Source organism: Podarcis raffonei, chromosome 8, assembly GCF_027172205.1.
Source record: "Podarcis raffonei isolate rPodRaf1 chromosome 8, rPodRaf1.pri, whole genome shotgun sequence".
NCBI classification, from domain to species: domain Eukaryota; kingdom Metazoa; phylum Chordata; class Lepidosauria; order Squamata; family Lacertidae; genus Podarcis; species Podarcis raffonei.
Genome location: NC_070609.1, coordinates 19,026,797 through 19,043,773, shown reverse-complemented (window position 1 = coordinate 19,043,773; position 16,977 = coordinate 19,026,797). Strand labels below are relative to the sequence as shown.

The following is a 16,977-nucleotide window of genomic DNA, read 5'->3' as shown; positions in this document are numbered from 1 at the left end:
CCGGTGCAGCATGGCGTGGGGACTCTCTTCCGCAGCTCCGGAAATCACTTCTGCGCATGCCCAGACACCGGAAACGTGTCTGTGGCATGTCCGTGGTGCCGGAAATAGCTTCTGCGTATGCCCAGATGCCGAAAATCACTTCTGTGCAGGCATAGTTTTCGGTGTCTGGGCATGTGCAGAAGCTATTTCTGGTGCCACAGACATGCACAGACGCGATTTCTGGTCTCGCACTACACCGGTCCGGCCCATGGAGGATCTCTGCGAGAGTCATCTGGCCCATGGCCGGTAAGCCTTGCCGACCCCTGCTGTCACATTCCAGCCAGACAAAAACACTCTGCAAGGCCGGGCTGACGCTGAGGGTGATGTAGGAAGAGAGGAGGGGAGGAGTAGCCTGGGGAAAGTCCTGAGGGCCAGATTCAAAGCTCTGGTGGGCCACATCAGCCTACAGACCAGAGCTTCCACACCTCTGTTCTAGCATGTCAGAATCCCTGTGTTAGATGCTGGGAACACACAAAGCTATCTGAAAACAGATGACCAGAAACAGTGAACAAAGCATAATACATTCGTATAATATTTCCTTTTCCCATTCATATCTTGCTGCAAGATATCTAGTGCAATTTCAATGGTATTTATTCGTCCAATCAGCCCACATCTTATTTGCAATCTTTCTTCTTCTTCCCCTCAGGTGATGAATAGTTAGGCAATGCAACATTCGCTATAGTTTGTTTTGAAAATCTTTACTACTGTATTTGTTAAAAATGACCCCTTTTGTTTTAAGGGCTCCCATTGACCGGTTTCTTATAGTCCCCTGATCTACTTTTAAAAGGTCAGTTCAAAGTTACAAAGCTGCCCTTCTATCAAAAAAGAAATGTCCACGCCGCATTATCAAAATAGTTCCATTGTATTCCTCTGGTTACGAAAACAATCTTGTTCTAGCCAGTAAAGCTGCTTGGCGCATAAGTACACATTCATCCTTTTTTTGCTCTTAACATTGCAGAAGGAGATTGCAGTCAAGGAGGGTGGAAGAGGAAGCAAATCAGGGGGAATCGGGATCCTTGCAAGCAGCTGGAAGACCAAGAGCATCGCCTGGGGTCGCATTCTGGTAAACCACCACAACCTGCAGAAAAGAATACTCCAAGAGTAAAATCAGCCTTGCTGTGCATTTACTGTGATGCTCAGCTTCTGAATAACAACAACGAAGTTTGGCTCTTGATAAATAAGGGAAGGGCTGTGGGGGGTTGGACTTGGGACCTCCTAGATGCAAAGCAGATGCTGTATCACTGAGCCACAGCCCTTCCACCCACAATCAGCACCTAGGGAGGCTGTCAGGATGAGTCTGCTAGCTCAGCCCTCAGTTCCATCACTGTTTCAGCTGCCTTCAAGGTAACAATCTGCAGCAGGAAGCCTTTTGCATCCATGGAGGTTCCCCGAGTATTTCAGGATCTTGATGGTGCTGCTAGGTGGTTTTCTAGTCCATAGTGCTGACAGCAAACCAATTCTCTCTAGCTAGATACATCTGTTTCACACTGCAATGGGAGCTTAGGAGCTGTTATGTACTAACCTTGGATCCTAGAACAATAGGCAAGTAGGATCCTAGAATACAACAACTGATTGGCTTGCAGGAGAAGACCAATCAGGCTCCAGGAAGAAGTTAATTAGGCTGGTAGGATCGTAGAATGCAACAACTGATTGGCTTGCAGGAGAAGACCAATCAGGCTCCAGGAGGGAAGCAGAATCAGCCAATCAGATGGGACTCATTGTGTAAATAATGTATATAAAAGCCTGAGGTTTGGGGGGCAATTCAATCACTGTTTTACAAGCTGCAATAAAGAGCATGAAATCACTACAGGACTCTGAGTATATTTCAGGAACAATGAGCTAAGAGTTTTAGAGGCAGACTTCCAGCCCCAACATGGAATATCGTTATTCTACAATACCCCTTATTTTAGGACCCTGTCACTGAATCTCTGCCTGCTCTGGTTACCAAACCCCACTCTCTTTTCAATGTTACCGTTTCGGTGTAGTTGTCCTGGCAAACAGTCTTGCACCCGAACGCAGCGGTGGAGATAGCGATGCAAAACTCAAGGATGTTGAATACCAGGAAGACAGCCAGGATTCCATACAACATGTTCTGTCGATGAAGCAGAGAGCCCAGCAAAGGGAATTACCCTCCAGCAAGGTGTATGCTTGTCTATAGGTGTATTTCAAAGAGTCTCAGGCTAGGACCTGGCAGTCCGGGGTTCAAATCCCCACTTGCCAGGTGCCTTTGGCCAAGTCATCTCTTTCAGCCCAGCCCTTCAACCCCACAGGGTTGTTGTGAGGATGTAGACCACCGCGAGCTCCTTGGAGACCTGAACGAGTGTCTCCACCTCCATCGTTCTGCCCAAACACTGAGGTCCAGCGCCGAGGGCCTTCTGGCAGTTCCCTCCCTGTGAGAAGCCAAGTTACAGGGAACCAGGCAGAAGGCCTTCTCGGTAGTGGCACCCACCCTGGGGAACGCCCTCCCACCAGATGTCAAAGAGAAAAATAACTACCAAACTTTTAGAAGACTTCTGAAGGCAGCCCTGTTTAGGGAAGCTTTTAATGTTTAATAGGTTGTTGTATTTTAGTGTTTTGTTGGAAGCCGCCCAGAGTAGCTGGGGAAACCCAGTCAGATGGGCGGGGTATAAATAATAAATTATTATTATTGTTGTTGTTGTTATTAGTGATCAGGTGGGATACAAGAGCAAAAATAATAATGCACACAGATACCCAGTGCCCCCGGACACCGGGGGGGCAGCAGACTAACTTGGCTGCCTACCTCAAGAACCCACAAGTCTTGCAATTGCTTAAGTGTCGCTGGGACAATGCAAAATGCACCAAATGTACGTAATTCCAAAATCAAAGTAATCACTATTCCCCATCTGTTGTTCTGGTTATTTCAAAGCCAGTGCTGTAGCTACAGGGCAGTGAGCCAGGTTTTTTGAAGCCACCAGAGGCTCCCAGCCTGTGTGTGTAAACAAATGCATGTGGGGTCTGTGTGTGCCAAACTGGGTCTTTGACCTGGGTGAAAGAAAGCCTAGTTTCACTTCTGCTAATGATTACGAGAGATTATATTAGTGACACAAATTACTTCCTCTCTTCACGGACAGGACCCTCCAGGAGCTAAGGCACCCTGTTTCACCCTGTTCTGTGTCCCTCCTCCTCCTCCCTTTGCAGGGAGATTGGACAATGTTGGCCATTTATTCAGCATTCACTCAAACTTTGCCTCAAGCGTTTCCCCACACTTCCCAGTACGTTTATCCATTGCTTTCCTTCTTGCAAAGTATCATCTTTGGAGGAAGTGGGTTTGTGGCCTGTGAACTCTAAATCCACTTTAATGGTACAACCTCAATTGGCCGGGGTGCTCCTGGAATATCGCCCCAAAATAACAACGGTTTGCTAGCACCCTCAGTATTGGTGAGACCTGCACTTACCCAAGGGAGCATGTGAGTTTTAATGCACTCTGACAGTGTAGTATTGCCTGAATACTCATAATGGCAAAAGTATTCTGCTTCCCATCCTGGTGAGTAAAATTCCAATTGGAAACAGAGAGACATAATTCCAACGCTGGCTGCCACAGAACTCACCACGTTCATTCCAAGCATGCCTTTCACCTAAAAATGGGTGACATATAACATTGTTTCATTAAGCAATGATATAACATTATTTAATTAAGCCAAGAGTCCCTCAGACCATGTGGTGGGCCGGACTATATTTTGCGGGGGGAAAGAGAACGAATTCCTATGCCCCACAAATAACCCAGAGATGCATTTAAAATAAAAGCATACATCCTACTCATGTAAAAACACCAAGCAGGCCCCACAAATAACCCAGAGATGCATTTTAAATAAAAGGACACATTCTACTCATGTAACAACACACTGATACCCGGACCATCCGCGGGCCAAATTTAAAAGGTAATTGGGCCGCATCGGGCCCCTGGACCTTAGGTTAACTACTCCTGCATTAAGCAATTCTAGCTCTGTTGACCTCTACAATGGTGACAATAGCCCTGAGACGCTCCAATACTTTGGCCACCTCATGAGAAGACAAGACTCCCTGGAAAAGACCCTGATGTTGGGAAAGATTGAGGGCACAAGGAGAAGGGGACGACAGAGGACGAGATGGTTGGACAGTGTTCTCGAAGCTACCAGCATGAGTTTGACCAAACTGTGGCAGGCAGTGGAAGACAAGAATGCCTGGCGTGCTCTGGTCCATGGGGTCACGAAGAGTCGGACACGACTAAACGACTAAACAACAATCTGCCTGGTATTATATCTCCTCTTATCCAGACTAAACACACCCAACTCCCTCAAAAGACTTGGTTTCCAGACCCTTGATCATCTTGGTTGCCCTTCTCTGCACATGTTCCAGCTTGTCAATATCCTTCTTAAATTGTGGCGCCCAGAACAGGACACAGATGGGGCTTCTGGGGACATCCTATGGTGTCGCAATACACTGATGCAGAGCCCCACCCCTTGAGTTTCACATGAGGTGGGGAGGGCAGGTTCCATTGTGGGACAATAGCACCCATTTCAGCTTTGGACTTATATGGGTAGATATCCTTTGCTTTGGAAATATCCCACAATATTTTTTTAAAACAATGTTAAAAACTATCAGATTCTAACCAGCTGCAGCTGACCAGCTATGAGTTGTCTGAGATTGGGGCAGGACTTCTTTTTTTAAGTGTGTAGTTGAACCCAAAATATGGAGTAGAGGGAAATCATTGTGTGCGATAGAAAAGCTGACAATGTCCTAATATCTTCATCTTTATGCACATTCTCCTAATAAATGCATTTTCCTAAACACTGGGTGGTTGGAGAAGCGCATTGCAAAATTCAACTAAGTGCAGATTTAAAAGGATATCTGTAGCTTTCAAATGCATATCATTTCAGAAAGTGCCGATTTTATACATTCAGCTTTTGGTGCATACTGAATCAAATTTCCCCTCCGTTTCTAACGTTGTGTCAATCCAATCTGACGCTTCACCTGAGCCAAGTTCCTAAACCTCATAAAGTAATCCACAGAACTTCCTCGGGGAAAACGCATGAGGTTGGGCATGATAGCTTCAGACCAGGAATTCCAGGAGGGAGCCTTAAATGGCAAGCAGAAGACGTCACCAACTGTGTGCTTCACCTCCCGTCATGTCACACAGATGTGTGTGCCCGAAAACAAATTAGTTACCATTGGCACTTTGGGGTTCCTGGCAGCTGCCACAGACAGAGATCCCGAAATGATGTACTGTAAGACATGGGAGAGGAAGACAGAAACAATGAACAAGATTACAAGGCATTTTCTCATATGTAGAAGGTACCGGTAAGTTGAATGCAAACCACAGTTTCCCAGTCTTAGTGTAACACACTAATCACTGTGGCAGGGAGGCTCTTGTAGTTTGCAGTTCCCCATTGTGGGCCTTTTCCAATCTCTCTCTGCCTCTAACTCAGCACACTTCCTTACACGGCAGGCATCAATAGTTGGTATCAAGGGTTGGCAAGTTCAGGCATCTTCCAAGAGCTCTTATCTTAGCAGGGGTCATGTCGGAACAAGGCCCCTGGACCTCCTCCTCCTCACCACTGCTGCATCCAGCTACCTGTCACATTGGACCAAACAACAGAGAGTGGGAGAGGGTGGAGCACCAGATGCCACTGCCTGCTTCTTCATTGGGTCCCTGCCTAGAAAGCAAGATGTACCGGTAAGTAACCAAACAAACCCCTGTGTTGCAAAGAGAACGTCAGCAATGTCTAGGCAACACAATGACCATGTACATACGCATTAGTCAATCTTTTATAGAATTCCTTCAAACCATAACAAGTCCAAAATGAAATCTTTAGTCTCAAAGTCTCTGAAAACCTTTAAATGAAGTGAAGAACAGTGATTCCGGATATTGACTACTGTTTCGTATAATTCTTCGTCAGCGTGGTGGGAAGATATAGAATTGCTTCATAAACCCAACTTATTTCGAATGAATATGTAAATGAAAATATCAAATGCTGTGGAACAGTGCTCATGTAATAATGTGGTCACTGATATTTTCATCTCTGCCTTACTCTCAGGTGAATCCTGAAGGAACTGTTTTGCTTTTTTAATGTTGCTGGGGGGGGGGGTTAACACAGAGAGATATTATATGTAGAATTACCAAGATTCCAGCCCAGAGTGGTTGTTCTATAGCAATGTAAGATCCTCTGTGATCGTCCATTAGGTTAAACACAGCTCCAAATGCAATGTGCGTGATTCCGAGGAGGATCTGTGTGATCTGCAAAGAAAACATAAAACCAGGTTTTAGCATCACCACACTTTCTACCCACAGAGCAAATAAAGATCACTTCAGATCTTGATGTTTTTCTGGCATGAATGCCTTCTCCAAGGGGTGCAGAAGAGGCGTGAATCTTCTTCTGCTGCTGCTACCTGCTTGCTGCCCATAGGATAACTAACCTACAGGGTGCCTATAAACATCAATGGACTCCAGCAATATCCTTATAATCATCACATATCTACAACTGAGAGCTTCCAAGGGCCAAACCAGAGGCAGCCCGCAAAGGATGCTGCAACAATAACAAGCCATGGAAGATGAGAGGCAGCAGGGAGCTGAATTTTAGCATTGCACGACATTGGGCGACACTGAAATTTTAAAGGCCAAAGTTTGCCACTGGATAAACTTAAGATAACGTGTAAGGTAGTCTTGAGTCTTTGGAACAAAACAGAAATGCTCAAAGGAGCCACCAACAGCTCATGGCCAGGGAAATCAGGACCAAAGTCTGCAATCCTCAATGCACTTACTTGGGAGGAAGTCCCTCTGAACTCAGTCTGAGGAGACAGGCAGTAGATTTTTTGGACTTCCTGGTGGTTGCAGTTCAAACATCAGACCGGGGAAGGCAAATAAACAGGCTCACGAGGACAGCTCTGGGGTGTGGTGGTTGGTAGGGCAGAAGGTGGACAGGCCACAGCAGGTGCAGGCAGGATCACAGAATCGTAGAGTTGGAAGGGAGCCTGAAAGTCATCCATTCCAACCTTGCACAGAGCCAATGGCAGGCAGAGCCAACTCATTCTAGCTTGGGTTTTTATCCTAAACCCTTAAAATATCACAAGTTGCTTACTAAGACACACAGGTTGCCAGTCCACTGTCCATCAGACCTTGTGGGAGGCCAGACTATATTTTTTGGGGGGGGAAATGAATGAATTCCTATGCCCCACAAATAACCCAGAGATGCATTTAAAATAAAAGCACACATTCTACTCATGTAAAAACATGGTGACCATCCGCGAACCAGATTGAGAAGGTGATTGGGCCGGATCCAGCCCCTGGGCCTTAGTTTGCCTACTGGCTCCAGGCTTCAAATTACCCCCTGTACTGATGTTAGCCTTGAAGATGGGGGGGGGTGGAGATGCAAATTTGCAATCATGCAGGGTCACCCTTGGCAGCAGCTGCCCCCAAGCCAAAAAGGGAGGGAGGGAAGCGTTTGGTGGCTGTGTGAAGCAAACAACAGGGAGATGAGGAGGGAATTTCTGCTCAGAAACGGAAACAGAGGCACTGGTCTAATTGCCAGGGTGGCAGGGCTGAGCGCTCTTACAAGCTTTGCCAAGTTAGGCACAGGACTGTCCCAGATATTGGCTGAATTGCTGGGGCAGTTACTGAGGTCACAGGTCCACTACAAACCCACCAGTGTTTGACCTAAGTTTGACCCCTGCCTGTCCTTCAGTATTTTTAAGCTTCATTAAGTCCTTTGTGCTTCATTATGCAGCAGTGGACAGTCGTCAGCTGTAACTGTGGTCATAGCATGGCCTTTTAACGAAATGTACCAGGGTCAGGGCAGAATTATTATTATTATTATTATTATTATTATTATTATTATTATTATTATTATTAGCAACATATACAGCAACTGCAGTGGAGCACCTTTCCAGCCCATTTCTCAGACTCAGATTCTTGTTTGACTCGTCACATGGAAGGATTATTTGCTCCGGCATAAAGAAGCACCATACATTTGAAGCCAAGTTGAAGAGTGCAGGGAATTATAGTTCTGTGACAGTGTTCAAAGCTCCCATTGTTCTAGGCGCATTCCGTGACATGGAATTTCATTAGCATGAGCAGTTTCTGAGCTCTGGGCACAGTACCATGCCTAAGATATCGGATTAAAACTGCAGAGTGGAAGGAAAGGAGGAGCTTTTTCTGCCTCCCCACTTTCAGATACTGCGCTCTCTGAAGACTGGGGAAGAGACCCTCTTAAGAATATCAGGGTGGTGGGAGGAAGGAAAAGGACTAGACCATGTGAAAAATGAGCACAAAATTTTAGCTGCAGTTCATCTTCGGCTTTGAATTCTTGTTATAAAAAAGCGCACCTAGGCATTTCATTGTTGCGCCCATAACCTAGGTTTAAGGTGCCATTTAGTTCCTTGCTTTCATATCTCAGTTCCTAACGCTGTTCTGTGAGAGGTAAACTACATTTCTCATGATATTTTTTTTTTGGGGGGGAGCAATGGTGCTAGTGGAAGCCAGTGCAGGGACTCCCACTAATACTATGGGGTTTTCTCCTGCCCACTCGCCCTCCACATCCCCCATTGACTCTAAGGGTTCTGGAAAACCCCCTAAAACAGTGTGCAAGGGAAGCAAGGGGAGATTGTTCTGAAATGAGATTATTATTATTATTATTATTATTATTATTATTATTATTATTAATTTATACCCCGCCCATCTGACTGGACTTCCCCAGCCACTCTGGGCAGCTTCCAAGAAAATATCAAAATGCAGTAATGAAGAGTGTAGTGTTGCATTGTCCCATAAATGCACAATGTGTATTTAACCACATAGACCAAATAGTGCCACATCTCTGCGTTTAAAGCAGGGGTGGGGCTATTCATGTATGCCTCAACTGCAACAAGGATTTTAATAGCAAATGGAAAAGCGACACCATCCCCTCAAAGATCGAATGGCAAGCCAAATTGATAGAGTACTTACAATTAGCAAGGAGAACGGGCTCAATAAGAGGAAACACAATACAAGAAGTAAATAAGGGTTGGTTTATAATTAAGGAATATCTCAAAGGGTACTGCAATAGTAAAAGTTTTCTGACAGATGTTGAATGAGCCTTGTAATACAAAGTACATGTTAGATAAAGTTAAATTAAGTTAACAAAAAACAATGTTATGTAACTGTGTAAATAATAGTTTATTTGAAAATTAGTACAATGGGTATAGTCGGAAGTTTCTTTTCTTTGCTGACTGAAATATGAGATATTACTATGTTTTTTACTCTATTCATACTTTTATTCTTCTTTCTTTCCTTTTTCTTTCTCTCCCTCCCTTTTTCTTTTTTGCTTTATTTTTGTTCTTTTGTATGTATACTCTCAATAATTTCTATGTTTGCTGGTATTGCATGTATTTTAAGACTCTGCTTGTTCAATAATTATTATTTTTTATTTTAAAAAAGCAGGGGTGGGGAATCCTATAAACTTTTATGTTGCCTCAGGATTAAGGAAGGCTTATGTCAAAACGATATCTTCCTTCTTCTTTTTAATGTTCATGTGGGCTGCAGTCCAATCCCCATTTACCTGTGAGCATGTCACGTAGAACTCAGCAGATGTTAATTTTTGTTAATAATCTTTGTTAATAACCGCATAAAAAGTAGCATAAACACAGCCTGAGGTTTATAACTATGTAAGAAAAGACAAGTATATGTTTTGTGTGTGTGCGCGCACGCGTGTATATGATTGAAATCTCAACTCTATGAGATATACTATATATATGTACAGTCATACCTCGGGTTACAGACGCTTCAGGTTGTGTTTATTTGGGTTGCGGACCGCCGAAACCCGGAAGTACTGGAATGGGTTACTTCCGGGTTTCGGTGATCGCACATGCGCAAAAGCGCTAAATCATGCTTTGCGCATACGCACAAGCACTGAATCGCAACCCAGCCTGGAGAAGAGGAGGCTAAGGGGTGATATGATAGCCATGTTCAAATATATAAAAGGATGTCACATAGAGGAGGGAGAAAGGTTGTTTTCTGCTGCTCCAGAGAAGCGGACACGGAGCAATGGATCCAAACTACAAGAAAGAAGATTCCACCTAAACATTAGGAAGAACTTCCTGACAGTAAGAGCTGTTCGACAGTGGAATTTGCTGCCAAGGAGTGTGGTGGAGTCTCCTTCTTTGGAGGTCTTTAAGCAGAGGCTTGACAACCAGATGTCAGGAGTGCTCTGATGGTGTTTCCTGCTTGGCAGGGGGCTGGACTCGATGGCCCTTGTGGTCTCTTCCAACTCTATGATTCTATGATTCTATGATTCTATGATTCTATGATTCAGGCGTGAGCAGACGCGGGTTGCGACTGCTGCGGGTTGCGAACATCCACTGTAATGTATTGTAAGACTATTAATAAAGCTTGTTACATTGCAAAAAAAAAAAATACCTCAGCAGATGTTTGTGTAGACAGCAACTCATACAACAACAGCAGGATTTCTGATATGGCATACGGAAGGAACTGCCAAAGGAGGCAGGCAGTCATTAACTAGCCACTGTATATTCAAATATGATCTCTCCCCCCCCCCACTATATTTTGTACTCACCCCCAGTGCCAATGGCTCACCCCGATAAAACTTCTTCACTGATTTTGGCACAGAAGCATCAGACTCATCCCTCAAGGAGGAGGGCCATGGTGGCGCAGTCAGAGTTGAATCCATGATGGTGTTTGGGGAGTGGGCTTCTGTAGACTTTCAAAACAGCAACTGTGTCGGGAAGAGGAGATCAAAAGGGAGAAAGATAAAATAAGAGAGGGAGAGCGGGGAGTGAATTATTGCCCCCTTTTGGAGGAATAATAATAATAATAATAATAATAACCTGAAGGGTGGCTTTCTTTCTCCCTATAATGGAGAGCAGTGATAACGAGAGCACCAACTGAACTTGGCACTCTCCTCCCAAGCATAGCTGTCAACTTACAGATTTGAAAATAAGGGACCAGCAGTCAAAATAAGGGATTTTCCAAGCACAGGTATGTTTGACTTCTGAGTCCCTCCGAGCCAAAGGCAGAAAGCCCAGCCAGCAGCCAAACAAAACCTCAAGCAGTGTTTCCCACAGCGCAGCAACCCGGCAAAGGGGATGCAGCAAGGAAAACCACCGTCACCTCTCCGCTGGGAAGCACTGAGCAAAGGCGAGTCCCCAGGCAACGCGGCCAATTTGATCAGCACAAGGCATGCAAGCTCCACCCTTCCCCCGTCGTTCTTAGACTCCTTATTGGGTGAGCAACGCAGCCAGGCAACACAGTTGGAGCCTCCCTCCTCCCTGGCCGGCAGGGAGGGAGGGAGAGGAGCTGCTTCCTTTGAAACCCGGGAATTTTATGGGACATCATCAATAAGGGACAGCAGCGAGACACAGTGCTGGGATAAGGGAGTTTCCGGCCAAATAAGGGACGGTTGACAGCTATGCTCCCAAGCAAACTTGGGAGTCCAAACTGCCCAACCTCCTTCTGCTCTTAATGCTCAAAAACAGGATATTCATTCTGCTTGGGGTGAGGGCAGGGGGTGCTGAATGATAAAGGCTTTACGATATTGCAGATTTGGAACTCTCCCATTCTGTTTCCAGGCACCTGCATTGCTCTGACTTGGATGCAATCCTACACACCAGAAGCTGGAGTAAAGCAAGCTGGTGTTTAAGTTCTCTGGGATCCAAAATGAAGAAGCAAACAGGGCGGGCAGAGACTCCTCTTTGCAAAACCACCCACCTGCCTCCCCTGCAGCCAAGGCAATGTTTTGCCAACCCTGACAATGCTGACACACACACACACCCCTCAAGCTGATCCCATACCTCTTTCTGGATTGCATCCAGGAGCACCAGTTGTGTCATAGGACACCAGGAATGCTGTGATCAGTGTAAAAGGAGGCCTGGCCAAGTGGGCTGCTGGTTAGCTAGCAGGACTGAACCTGAAGAAGAAGAAGAAGGGGGGAAAGGGAAGTGAAAGGGAGCCCAGAGGAACATTCCCCCTAGCACGAGACAAAAGAACTATACAGCAGCTCACATCCAGAAACTTGCAATTCTTGGAAATGAAAAGCTCCATCAAAGGCAGCAATTCTTAGAAATGAAAAGGGCCATCGAGGGCAACCAGCTTTGGCTCCTTATCTTTGCCTGCCAGCCCCACAGCTTGACTGAAGCTGGTGGCACAGTCCTATGGGTGCCTACTCAAAAGGAAGTCCCAAGTGAGCCCCTCGGAGCTTACAGACCAGATCCGGACAGATGTTGAGCAATAGGGCAGATTTTGCTCAGTTCAGGTTTCATAGAATATAATCATGGAATCTTAGACCTGGAAGGTCTAGTCCAACCCTCTGCAATGAAGGAATCTCAGCTAAAGCAACCAGGACAGATGGCTATCCAACCTCTGCTTAAAAACCTCCAAGGAAGGACAGTCCACCACCTCTTGTGGGAGTCTGTTCCACTGTCGAACAGCTCTTAATGTCAAAAAGTGCAAGGGGGTGGTAGGTGGGTACACTTGCACTGGGCTTTGGAGGGCCAGGCCAGCTGGGAGGACCCTGCTAGGGACTAGCTGCTTTTTTGTTTGAGTTTATAACTTTATTCTAGCAAGATCCCCACCTCAAGCCTCACACAAGCTCTACACAGGCCTAGCACTGGATTGAAAATGGCTCTTGCTTATTGAAGCAAACATATCCTCATGGGACATGAGCAGACACTGGCTTTTTCTCTTGTTTAACTATCCCAGCTGCATCACATTAAGATGCAACACTCTTTTCGCTGCTCCAGTTCATTGAAACAGTAACTTCTAAAAGGGTCTCCCTTATTTTGCACGATTTGCCACCCACCCACAGCATTTTGCATCATTCATTCTGGTTTTTGTCAGTTGTGGGAAGGAGAAAGGGTCTTCGGGACTCCGAGGTCCTGTTCCACAGCTGCAGGAAATGTGAGAGAACCCACCCTTCTGGTTTCAGCTGTTATTGGCAGCACATCACCCAGTCTCTCTCTCTCTCTCTCTCTCTCTCTCTCTCTCTCTCTCTCTCTCTCTGTGTGTGTGTGTGTGTGTGTGTGTCTCAGCCAACAGAACTAGAAGCTTCTTCCTCTTTACCGGGAAAAGAACAATGTGTAAAATTATTGCGAAGGTTAATTTGTGCACAACACTATATTCGGGACTCTTGTGTAATCTGGGCTTACATAGCATCGTGCCAGCTGTGTGTCATGTTGCAACCAACTTTCCATTAGAAATGCAGAACTGAAACCAGGGACATGGGGTCGGGGGAGAGAAGCAAGTTTGGGAGGCAAAGCAAAATTGTTCCGATTGTGGTAGAGCCATCTGCTTTGCACAGAATCATAGATCTGTAGAGTTGGAAGGGACCCCAGGATCATCTAGTCCAACCCCCTGCAATATACGCAGAATGTCCCGGGTTCAATCCTTGACCACTCCATGTAAGGCTGAGAGATCCCTGTCGGAAACCCATTGAGAACCACTGGCAATCTCTTCTGGTCTCTGCTCATCTGACTCAGTATAAGGCAGTTATAAGAAGAGGCTGTTGTATTGGGCCAATGGCCTATCCGGTCCAGCATCCTGCTCTTGCAGTGGCCAACCAGGTGGGAGCAGGATTCAAGCACAAGAGCACTTCGCCCTCCTGTGGTTTCCAGCCACTGGTATTCAGAAGCTTTGCCACTACAGTGGTACCTCGGGTTACAGACGCTTCAGGTTACAAACTCCGCTATCCAGGAAGTGGTTGCTCCAGGTTAAGAACTTTGCCCCAGGATAAGAACGGAAATCGTACGCCAGCAGCGCAGCGGCAGCAGGAGGCCCCATTAGCAAAAGCACGCTTCAGGTTAAGAACCATTTCAGGTTAAGAACGGACCTCTGGAATGAATTAAGTTCTTAACCCGAGGTACCACTGTATAGCAATTGTGGTTAGTAACAATTGATAGAGCTCTCCCTCCACGAATTTGCCCCCTGCAAGAATGTTACTTGCCCACAAGTGGAAAGAAGCAGGTGTCCCAGTAAAGGAAGAATGGATACAAAAACTTATGGAATATGCAGAAATGGCAAAAACTTACTGGAAGAATAAGAAATCAAGATACCAAATTGTTTATGAAAGAATGGAAATGGCTTATTGAATATTTACAAACAAATTGTAAATAGATAAAAACATCAGCAGGGCTATTGTAATATCCTGTAGTTTTATAAGAGTATCTATTTACAGTAGATAATTAAATGAGCGAGTTAAATGAATTTGGACATGCAGAAGACATTAAAAAATTAATTTAAGGAACCTCAGAAAGAGGGGGAGGGAAGTCAAATTTTGAAATGTTAAATTGATTGTAAAATTAATGAAATGTATAAACTTGAAAGGGGGACATGGGTGGCGCTGTGGGTTAAACCACAGAGCCTAGGACTTGCCGATCAGAAGGTTGGCGGTTCGAATCCCCGCAATGGGGTAAGCTCCCATTGCTCAGTCCCTGCTCCTGCCAACCTAGCAGTTCGAAATCACGTCAAAGTGCAAGTAGATAAATAGGTACCGCTCCAGCGGGAAGGTAAACAGCATTTCCGTGCGCTGCTCTAGTTTGCCAGAAGCGGCTTAGTCATGCTGGCCACATGACCCGGAAGCTGTACGCCGGCTCCCTCGGCCAGTAAAGCAAGATGAGCGCCGCAACCCCAGAGTCATCCATGACTGGACCTAATGGTCAGGGGTCCCTTTACCTTTACCTTTTATAAACTTGAAAAATATAAATAAAAACATTTTAAAAAAGAATTTTCCCTCTGCTTCTGGGAGTCATCCCACTGGTCCTTGTATCTGAGGGTTGGGGCAACTGCTCCTGTCTGCCCTCCCCCCTCAGGTGCTGCTGGACTAGAACCTTCATCCCACCTGACCAATGAGCATGTTGCCCGGGACTGGGGAGAGCTGGAGTCCAGCAACAGGTGAGCCAGACAAATGGGGCTAGTAAGAACTGCCTTGGTGCTCACTGCAAATTACTTGCCAGGTAGAGTCTGCAGGCAGCTGGAGGAGGATAGGACACTGGAGGAAGAAAGAGCTGTGAGTGGAAGGGGGCCCTCTTCCCATCCTTCTTACTCCCTGAAAAACAAACCTGCCACACCTAGAACTGGGTGTTAAGGGTGCAGCTGAATGGGGCACGGCTGTGGGCCAGCTGAGGAAGTAGCATCCACCTTCGGACTGCCCATAAAAATGCAAGTCTAGGGTGAGAGCGAAAGGTGAGGTCCACTGTTTCCAGTAGCAATTCTCATTGTGAGACTTGTGGGTGAGCTGAGAGTTTGTCTGGAGCCTGAGTGAGAACCCGGAGGCTGAGAGAGAGGATGTGTGTCAGAAGGAAAATGAATATATGTTAGTAACTTGCCGATCAGAAGGTCTGCCGTTCAAATCCCTGCGACGGGGTGAGCTCCCATTGCTCAGTCCCTGCTCCTGCCAACCTAGCAGTTCGAAAGCACGTCAAAGTGCAAGTAGATTAATAGGCACCACTCCAGCGAGAAGGTAAACAGCGTTTCCGTGCGCTGCTCTGGTTCACCAGTAGCGGCTTAGTCATGCTGGCCACATGACCTGGAAGCTGTATGCCGGCTCCCTCAGCCAATAAAGCGAGATGAGCGCTGCAACCCCAGAGTCGTCCGTAACTGGACCTAATGGTCAGGGGTCCCTTTAGCTTTACCTTTATACGTAACTGCATTTTTGTAATATCTTAAGTTGTCTGTTGCTGCTTCCGTTTTCTGTACATCGCTTATAGGTATATTTTTTACTAAATTAAGTGGCATAGAAATGGATTGTTTGATGGCCTTCAGCCTGGAGAGCTCAGTTAGTAGAGCATGGTGCTGATGACAGCAAGGTTGTAGGTTCGAGCCCCATATGGGACAAACTGCAAATTCCTGTATTTCAGGGGACTGGACTAATTGATCCTCAGGGCCCCTTCCAACTCTACAATTCTATGATTATTTGTTCAATCAACTCCTGGAGGGCCACAGGTCAATCATCTCTGTTGGGGAGGGGGGAAGATGCCATCAAAGACAGCTGCATCTGCAGGACTAGCAAAGAGTGGGTGATTCCCATCATCCCTGGACATTCCTGTTGTTGGCATCTATCTGTCTCAGGAGACAATGGAAGGGTGTACCTTTGAGGATGAAGCTGGAGAGTTACAACGCCTGCTGTGGCTGTAGACCGAAACAGCAGAGACCTATTTCATTGCAGGTGAGTCAGATGAAGGTGTCCAATTCTGCTACTACAGGTGCACCATGGCCTTCTGCACTCCTCCCAGCCGTTGTTCCTCTGCTGTGGATACATGATCTGAATGTCTCCACTTCCAGTCCTACCCCTGGTCTAATGATTTATCACAGCGATGGGGTAAAAATGAAGAGGGGGGCGGGGAGAAGCCGACGAATCGCAAACCAACAAAACTATGGTTAAGGTCAAAGTCACAGGGGCCAGAACAAAAAATTGGCAACTGTGTTGGTCGTCCTGGTAACTGGGAGGCCAGAGATTTCCCCCTGGCAAGGCTAAGTGTAGAAACGGGCAGGAGGAGAGATGCTGTCCTCGTTTTTTCCTCCGGCTGGTGGGAGGATTCAGACGGCAGAAGGGAAATCGGGGATGGGCTTACCCACCCCCAGCCCTGCTGCCAGCTGCAAAGCCGACTCACCGCTCCGCAAGCCCCCACCCCCTTTGCACGCACCTCCCAGCCCTCCTCTGAGCCGGACCCCACCGGAGAACGAGGGCGATTGACAGAAGAGAGGTCTGATCTGCTTCTCCGCCCGCGATGCCCATGGTCAAGCACACGTCACGTGTGCGGAGAACCCAGAGCGCAAAAGCTGCGGCTGCTACTCTTCTGCCAGCACATTCCTCCTGGCAAGTGGGCATTATTATTAACCGATTCGTTGCCGGAAGAAATCGTAGGCGGCATCGTAAATCGGGAGCTGGTCAGGAGGTGGAGGGTGGGAGGGAAATCCCCATCCAGGGATTAGGGCGACCCCTGCGCAATTTGAGGCAGGTC

The 16,977-nt window shown here is 46.5% G+C and overlaps 1 protein-coding gene across 7 annotated transcripts; it reads right to left on the bottom strand.

Annotated features, from left to right (window-relative positions):
- Positions 1-550: 550 nt before the first annotated feature.
- Positions 551-16,772, bottom strand: LOC128418564 (membrane-spanning 4-domains subfamily A member 4A-like). 7 transcript variants are annotated; one of them, XM_053398347.1, is made up of 9 exons: positions 16,627-16,772; positions 16,105-16,262; positions 11,815-11,930; positions 10,581-10,739; positions 6,158-6,274; positions 5,206-5,262; positions 3,456-3,635; positions 2,012-2,131; positions 551-1,117 (listed from the first exon to the last, which is right to left on the bottom strand). In XM_053398347.1, the coding sequence occupies exons 4-9, from the start codon at positions 10,692-10,694 to the stop codon at positions 1,037-1,039; spliced, it is 669 nt and encodes a 222-aa protein (XP_053254322.1). In that variant the 5' UTR covers positions 10,695-10,739; positions 11,815-11,930; positions 16,105-16,262; positions 16,627-16,772; the 3' UTR covers positions 551-1,036. The 7 variants fall into 7 exon arrangements, with proteins under 7 accessions (XP_053254322.1, XP_053254320.1, XP_053254323.1 ...); XM_053398345.1 differs by having other exon boundaries at positions 16,660-16,772; XM_053398348.1 differs by having other exon boundaries at positions 16,105-16,259; positions 16,660-16,772.
- Between the last annotated feature and the right edge of the window lie 205 nt (positions 16,773-16,977).